Here is a 9,383-nt window from a genome sequence, read left to right as displayed (position 1 = left end):
AATATTTAATTGATTATTTTAAAATTAATTTGTTTTGATAAAAAAAATAATAATTGTTCTATGAGTAACATGATTAAAATTATTTCGTATTTAATACTTTAAATTTTTGTAAAAATGTGATATTTAGTTAATTATTTGAAGAATTATATGAAATAGTAAATTATTTAAGAAAATTTCTAAACAGAATCAACAAACAAGATCTTTGATGGTTTTGAGGTAATTTTTATCCTCAATTCACAAAATTCCTCATCTTAATTCATCCATCTAGGAAGTGTGACAATATATATATATATATATATATATAATAAAGAGATGACAAGCATTGAATAAATGGTAATATTAGATATAAAAACAATAAATTCTAAAACTGTATCAATTTGTAATTAACATCTTGTTTTTTTCGCATTGAATTTTCAAAATTGGGTTTTATAACGTAGATTGTGATTTCAATTTTTTTTTCTTTTAAATAACATGATTTTCAAAATTTTGTTAAAGTTAAAAAAAAATGAGGGTTGCCTAAATATTTCAAACGCCGATTATATTTATTAAAAAATAATATCACTAATTTAACTACCGAATTTCGACGAATAGAGAGTTTTGACTATCAACTTTCTAAAATTCGGTAGTCAAAACTTTCGTTTCGTTGAAATTCAATATTTAAATTAGTGATATTTTTAATACAAAATAAGAAGACCTAATTTAATAATTTAATTTTTTAAATATAAAATACAAATAATAATTTTCTAACTCATTAATATATTTCAAATTTTAAAGACCATTTACAATTTTTTGGTTTATATAAAAAAAAAGGTAAAATTAGAAAGAACTTGAACAAAACAAAAAATAGAACCAAACATGTTTAAATAAGATTAATCAAAACAGTCATTATTATATTATTTTAATTTTTGACTATTAAATACAAATAAATAAATATTCTTTCCCAACCAGCTAATTAAATACGATTTAAAGGATTCAATAGGCCCACAAATTATAACACTTTCAAAATTCTTCCTATAAACCAGATCTCTTTTTTTGGCCCTTCATCAATTCAATCTCTCTCTTTCACCCACGAATCTCAATGCACAAAACAATTGCATTTAACAGACCATGGCTGCCGGCGAGTTCTTCTCCGGGAGGATCACAGCCACCGCCTCCCGCCGACAACACCGCTGACGACAACAAACCGTCGGGAATTATCAAGAGAAACGCCAAAAAAATGGTGTCGGAAAATGCCGTTATAGTTTTCGGACAAAAAGGGTGTTTCATGTGCCATGTGGTTAGGTTGTTACTTCTCGGACATGGTGTGAATCCGTTAATTGTGGAAGTCGAGGAGGCGGAAGAGGCGGCGGTTATTGGCGAACTTTCCGACAGTAGTGGTCTGGTTCAATTTCCGGCGGTTTTTTTAGGAGGGAGGTTATTTGGTGGTTTAGAGAGATTGGTAGCAACTCATCTTTCCGGCGAATTGGTTCCTCTTTTGAGACAAGCTGGAGCCCTTTGGCTATGAGTTTGAGAAGATAACAAGATTTGATTTTTGAATTCAATTCAGAATATCTATCTATTTTCTATGTCTTTGTTGATTTCTTTGATGAATGATTTGATAATATCAAATATATTGTTGGTGAAGTTTTTTTTTTTTTTTTTTATCATATATATGACATAATTGAAAATTTACATTACTTGACTATATAAAATGTAAAATTATTCAAAAGGAGTGGAAAATTGGAATGACAATTTGTACAACCTTTTTTTTTTTTCACTTAAAATTGGGGAACTTACAAATATGAATAGTTCAAAATTTCTTACTTTATAAAATGTTGGAAGTATTGAATATTCAGAGATTTTGATTAATTCAACTGAATAATAAACAAGAAAATTAAATCTGAATTTGATCAAGAAATTACTTCACTACTAACTGAAATTTGACTTTTCAAGGATTCTAGTATAATTTCATTGTCATTCTTTTAAACCTTTGAATTAGAGTCTTTCATAGTAAAAAATGTATACTTCATTTATTCTAGAAAAAAAAATATATAATTAAAATGAAAGATTGTGTCTTAAAATGCAGTAAAAGTTGATTCAAACACTCTTAATTACAATAAATAAATAAAAAAATGTAAGAAAAGAAAATAATTTTTTTATAAAATCCAGTTATTATAATTGTCAAATTTATAGTTTAAAAACATTGGTTAGAGAATTTCTAACGAACACACAAATTCTATTATGCGTGCTTTTTTTCTCCAAACGGAACTCATTGTACAAATACGTTTGGATGCCTCTCTCACCTCCCAAAAATGCATATTTGCATTACACTATTCATTCCCTAATTTGATATTTTTTTTAAAATGGCCCTTAATCTATTTTTTAAATTTTTTTTATATACTCTAAACATTTATAATACAAATTGATCATTCAACAATTTTTTTTTTTACTTTAAAGATAAAATGTTATAATATTTTTTAAATGTATAATTAAATCATTAAATTATATTATATTAGAAATTATATCTAATTTATTTTATATTTTATATTTTTACATTACGAATAAACATAATTTATTTTTATTTTTATTAATAATGTTTGTTTTAATATATTAAATTTTTTTATTTAAATATATTATTTAATTATTTTGTTACGTATGAATTATTTATATATAATTAATTTTATTAAATGAATAAGAAAAGATTATGGTTAAATATATAAAATAGAAGGCCCATTAGTAGATGGACCCCCTAACCCGATAGTAGAAGCCCGGTCGGAGTGTGAAAATTTAGATAAACTTGAAGGACCATTTATTTGATATCCATTAGAATTCTGGGAGCTCAATCTATTGACAGTTTCATTTTCTGCACTATAATCATTCGGAGAGGAGACCGAACGTCGCGGTCTTTCATTTTCTGCACTATAATCATTCGGAGAGGAGACCGAACGTCGCGGTCGTTGGAAGTGGGATGGTTTTGAAATCCCTCTCGATCCAAATGCAAGATTAGCAGTTGGAGAGTTAGAGTGGAGTGATTCAAGACGAATCTCATGTGTAAGAAGCATTCCTTGGAGGTCTTCAATGGCGATGGGGTCAGTGCGAGTGGTTACCGCTACAGTGAGAGATTCGTATTCAGGATCGAGTCCTCCCAAAGCATAAATGATGAAATCTTGTTGAGATATGTTTTGCCCAGCACCAGCGAGACTATCGATGATTGATTTTATTTTCTGTAAATATTCGGCCATCGGGAGTGAGCCATTCTTTACCGTCTGAAGTTGAAGACGAAGCTGCATTAGACGAGCTTGAGATTGAGAGGCGAATGTGCGTTCTAAAGCAGACTAGAGGGCTTTAGATGTAGTGTATGATTCACCAACCACTTAGGCTAGGATGGATTCTGAAAGGGTGGAAAGAAGCCATGAAAGGATTCTCTGATCTTGCTCCTCCCAGATGGTAAAAGCAGGATTTGGAGTGAGGACACTAGATCCGTCAACAGCATCGACTTAGAGAAAAGCTTCAGGGGCAGAATTAGTTCCAGTAACAAATGGATAGAGACCATAACCTTTAAGGTTAGGTAAGATTTGAGATTTCCAAATAAGAAAGTTTTTGTGATCGAGTTTAATAGATGTGAGATTGTGAAAGAGATGAGTGGTCGAAGCGGAAGAAGAGGTCATGGATACAGATGTTTGTTAAAACCGAATAATGGCTCTGATACCAAGTTAGAAAAGATAAGTAAGCAAGAAACTTGCTGATTAAGAATGTATTTCTGTGTGTTATTATAATTACAAGATTATAAATTTATACAAAAATAAGGGAAACTAAAAGGTTAGAATGTGTAAAGGTTTTAAATACACTTAGTAGATGGAATATGAAAATCAAGAAACTAAGTGGGTTACTCTTTAATGGTATAGTCTTTAATACTCCCCCTCCAAAAATATGCATATTTGCATTGACATTATTCATTCCCTATTTTGACCATTTTTTCAAAATGACCCTTAATTTGTTTTTTTTTAATTTTTTTTATATAAACTCTAAATATTTATAATACAAATTGATCCTTCAATAATTTTTTTTTTACATTTTAAGATAAAATGTTATAATATTTTTTAAATGTATAATTAAATCATTAAATTATATTATATTAGAAATTTTATCTAATGTATTTTATATTTTATAGTTTTACATTACGAATAAACATAGTTTTTTTTTAAAAATTTTATTAATAATGTTTGTTTTAATATATTAGGTTTGTTTATTTAAATATATTATTTAATTATTTTATTGCGTATAAATTATTGATATATAATTAATTTTATTAAATGAATAAGAAAAAACTGTAGTTAAATATATAAAGTTAATAAATAGGTAGATAATATTAATAAAGTTAAAAAGTTAGTGTGAGAAATAAATATTCTTAAAATATTTTTTTTAGTTTGAAAATTAGTTTTTGAGTTAGAGAAGAATTACTATTTGACGTTTACTGCATTTTGGGTTAGAGAATATACTTGTGGGTTGAATTAATATAATATGATATAAATTATACTTTTTAGAGTTTTTAAATGTACTTTTAAACTCATTTAAATATTATAGAAATCATAATGAGATTGAGTGAACCTAACTGAATAAAAATAAATTTTTATTATTTTTTATTTTATTATATATATTTTAGATTATATTGAGTAAATATAATAATTTTACAATGTTATTAATAAAAAACAATTAACCTAGTTAATGTAATGTTAATACATCACTATTCTTTTCTTTTTTTTACTTTTTTCTTTCCTGGTATTTATATTATTAAATTAGTCAACAAAAGAAAAGAAAAAACCGACAAGGATAGAGAAAACTATGGGTTACAGACATCCCTTCCCCACCCAAAAAAAAAAGTTATAATAATACAACTACTCATCAATAGATTGTTATTTCTAGTTACAGTTTGATTTAGTTCATGTTTTGACGTTAAATTTCTTTTAAATGCTTAATTCAAATAAAAAAGGTTAACCACATGCCCATATATTCAATTTTAAGCTTTGTTAATGTAATATTAATCATAAATAAATAGTATGCCTAAATAAGAAGTTTAATTATAAAAGCATCTTATACAATTGAAGTATTTTATATCATATTCAATTTTTGGGTGTTTCGGGTTTAGGGTTTTAGGTTTCGTGTATTGGCGATGGTTCTCATTCTATCCTCCCGGAATCCGCTGGGTCTCTTGTTTTTATCCCTTTTATTGATCCGGATTCTGGAGTCAAGTTTCAGCTATATCAAGTTGAACCAATCAGGTGTGTGATATTGAGTTTATAGATAACCATTATCTTCTCTAGTCAAAGATATAAAAATTTCCTTGTTGATGTTAAAACACAAATTCTTGACCGAAACTAATTCTACTTATACAAGAATTAAAGACCATTTAAAAAAGAAATAACTTGTACCAGAACTAGAAATTCCAAATGGAAGAGAATATTGAATAAAAACAAGATCTTGGTGGTTTCCACATCTTTTCCTAAGGGAAAGTGAGAAGCTGATGAGGTGAAGAAGACTAAAACATATTTTTTTAAAGCATTCTTGTAGACTTAACTTTTATTAGCTTGACAATTAAGCATTTCTTTTTAAAGGTTGATGAATCTTTAAAATGATTAGTTTAATTACAACAATTAAATATGTTTAAAGGAAAAACAAAACAAAACTTAAATGTGAGAAAACAAATGAGTAGACGAACAAAAGAAGACAAAACACAAACAAACCTAAAACCACACTAGCTTTTTAAAAATATATGTCTTGGCTAAAGTAATAAATATGATAATATAAATAAATGAGATAGGGAGATTAGTATTTTTAAAAGTTTTACAATTCCTTCTATAGTTTGAGTTTCAATAGTTAATATTTTTTAAGAAGATTTTCGTTCTTATAAACTATTGAGTTTTTATTACTAGATTCATTCATCCCTTATTATAGTTTTATCATTGTCAACTAATCATTATCAAACAAACACTGCATAGACTATTAAAAAAATAAATCTTCAATTCCTATGTAACCAACATATACTTTATCAAAAATCATCCTCTTCATTATAAGCATTTCACCATATATATATATATTAGATATCTGTCAAAGTGAGGAAGGAAGTGTCGAAGTAAGATTTGACACAAACCTAAAGTTATGTCCAATATAAAGACATAGCTCTATCAAATCATATATCTCACCATTAGATTATAAGGTTGAGTATCCCTCTAGGGCATCCACCTCTCAAATAAGGGAATCAACGTTTTCAGAAGATTCAACTCCAATTACAGAAAGATTATATATCAACAGACAAAATATTGTTAGGGAAAATAACACTCAAACTCTAAATGAACCTGAACCGACAATGTCGGAAATGAACTTTTCTATTTAAATGATTATTACACCCAAAATAGATTTCAATACTGGCTCTACAGCCAGAAAAATAATTTCAAATGAATTCAAAAATCCGGGATATACCCAATTCAGAAAATGGTTTTTTGAAAGTTTTCACACCAACGAAATAAAACAATTCGAAAAAGAATTTTATGAGTTCTGTACTGAGAAAAATGCTTTAATTCCTTTTACCTCTTGGTTCATAAGCACCTATGTTAAAAGTTATATTTCGGTAATTGAAAGAACTTTCAAATTAGAATCAGGAAAAACCTATCTAGGTACATATCCACCCCAACAACCTTTCCATATTGAAAAGGGAGAAAAAATATTAAATTTCGCGCCATACAAAAATTTAATTGAAAATGATACGCTCCCAATAACATGCAAACATATCAATAATATGTTTGAACAACAAAACTACACAAGTCTGTTCCTAAATATTCTAGGAGAACAGTTACAATCCATGGAAAATAAGATTGAAAAATTAATAAAATCCTTAAATGAAATCAAACCAGGAACGTAAAAAATAATTCCAAAAGAAAAAGAAGCTTTACCAACTTTCCAACCACCTCCAATCATATCTGATTTCAAACTAAGGCCAATGCAAGAGTTTGAAAAAATTCTTGAAGAAAAATTTAGCAAGCTAAGCATTAAAACCTTAGACAAGGAAAATAGAGATCATATTAATAAAATAGATAAATGGGCTGATAAACCTATACAAAGTAAATTTTACTACAATAGACCAACACCAATGGATGTTTTACATGAAGAATACACAGACACAATTGATATTAGTTATTCAGGAAACAAAATCTATGAATGGAATATTGATGGATATTCAAACAAACAAATTTATAATACAGTACATAGGATGCTAATGTACTCAACAGTTTGTAAAAATAGTAAAAATAGTGATAAAACTATAGCAACAATGATTGTTGCCGGATTCACTGGACAATTAAAGGGCTGGTGGGATAATTATTTTTCCCAAGAAAATAGAGATTCTATTCTTAACACTGTAAAACAAGAAAACAATAGCCTAACTGAACATGCAGTTTATACATTAGCAATTAACATCATTGAACACTTCACGGGAAGGTTCAGTGATAATAGTGATACAATTAGAACATTATTACAAAACCTAAGGTGCAAGACACTCTCGGATTTTAGATGGTACAAAGATACCTTTCTAAGTAGAGTAATGGAACTACCAGAATGTAATAATGTACATTGGAAATCCAAATTTATAGATGGCCTCCCTAGCTTATTTGCTGAAAGGGTTAGAAGAAATCTCAAAAAGAGTCATTCAATGATACCATATGAAAATTATACATATGGTGTATTAATAGATACCTGTATACAGGAAGGACTAGCCTTATGTAATGAAATAAGGTTAAACCAACAAATTAAAAGACAGAGTCAAAATGAAAAACAACAATTAGGTCAATTTTGCCAACAATTTGGAATAGATAGTCCTACATCTAGAAAAGAGAAAAGGGTGAAATATAATAAATTTCATAAATATAGAAAACCATTCCGAAAGTACTCGGACATAAAAAATGAGAGGAGGGAAGAAAAGGTTAAAAACAAGTCAAAAAATTTCAAAAATAGTAAGAAATGCTACAACTGTGGAAAATTAGGACACACCTCAAAATTCTGTTGGGCAAAGAAAAAAATTAATAATCTTGAAATCCCAGAAGACACAAAAAGATTAATAATACAAACTTTACAAAACTCAGAATCTGAAGAATCTGGTTCAGATTCAATACCTAGTGATTCTGAAATAGATGACCTATATAATGAAAATACTTCGGAATCAAGCTCGGAAGACTCTGAATGTGAGCCTTGCCGATCAGGATTAAGTTGTCCTAAAAAGGAAACAAATAACCTAGATCAAAATATTGACAAATCAGAATTATATAGAATCATATCTCAATTTTCAGATATGAAAGTTAATGTTTTAACATCAAATCATGCTTTTGAATTACTAAAAGCCATCAAAGATCCAGAATTAAGAATGCAGATCATAGATCAGTTTAATTCTGAAGAAGGAACTTCATCCTCTAAAGATGAAGAGCCCGAAGAAAAGAGATTCAATTATAATAATCATAATAAATCTTACACTATGAGTGAAGTAATGAATCAACTCAGACACAAGATTCAAAATAAAGAAGAGAATACAACACTCACAAATCTTTACAAAGAAATTAATAATTTAAAGGAAGAAATTAAGATATTAAAAAAGAAGAATATTATACAAGAGTCTAGAATAACTAAGCTTGAGGATAACCATAACGAAAAAAATCACTATAATGACAACAAAGTAGAAATTGAAGAAAATATCTTCTCAGAAAATTTTTTATCCACAATAGAAATGGTTAAATCCCAAAAATGGCACATAAAAATATCTCTCCTAATAGATAATCATTATACAAGATCATTTACTGCTCTTGTTGATAGCGGAGCAGATTTAAATGTTATTCAGGAAGGACTAATCCCTACTAGGTATTTTCATAAAACAAGTCATACCCTGTGGCATGCAGGGGGAGATAAACTCCAAATCCAATATAAACTTCCAAAAGCTTATATATGTACTGATAATAAATGCATTCCTCAGAGCTTTATACTTGCTAAAGATATATCAAATCAGGTCATACTTGGAACCCCATTTTTAAACACAATCTACCCTATTAAGATGATTAATAATAAAGGTATTACAGGAACCTTCCAGAAACATGATATTTTTCTAGAATTTATTGTAGAACCGCTTACTAAAATGTTACATAGTATATATGATAATATCAAAGCAAAACAAGATCAAATATATTTTCTAAAGCAAGAAATAAGTCTAATAACAATAGATGAACAACTAGAAAATCCTAAATTACAAGAAAAAATAGCTCTGCTAAAAGACCAACTTTCAATAGATATTTGTAATGAACATCCTAATGCATTTTGGGATAGAAAGAAACATATAGTTTCACTACCATATGAGGAAGCTTTTAATGAAA

The 9,383-nt window shown here is 28.0% G+C and overlaps 1 protein-coding gene across 1 annotated transcript; it reads left to right on the top strand.

Annotated features, from left to right (window-relative positions):
* The first annotated feature begins 1,019 nt into the window (after nt 1-1,019).
* Nucleotides 1,020-1,623, top strand: LOC124922168 (glutaredoxin-C9-like). Its single transcript, XM_047462897.1, has one exon. It carries the CDS (start codon nt 1,079-1,081, stop codon nt 1,502-1,504), a length of 426 nt encoding a protein of 141 aa, XP_047318853.1. The 5' UTR covers nt 1,020-1,078; the 3' UTR covers nt 1,505-1,623.
* The last annotated feature ends 7,760 nt before the right edge of the window (nt 1,624-9,383 follow it).

Source organism: Impatiens glandulifera, chromosome 1 (genome assembly GCF_907164915.1).
Source record: "Impatiens glandulifera chromosome 1, dImpGla2.1, whole genome shotgun sequence".
Taxonomy (NCBI): Eukaryota; Viridiplantae; Streptophyta; class Magnoliopsida; order Ericales; family Balsaminaceae; genus Impatiens; species Impatiens glandulifera.
The sequence above is the reverse complement of the archived record's forward strand: the minus strand, read 5'-3'. Positions and strand labels throughout refer to the sequence as shown.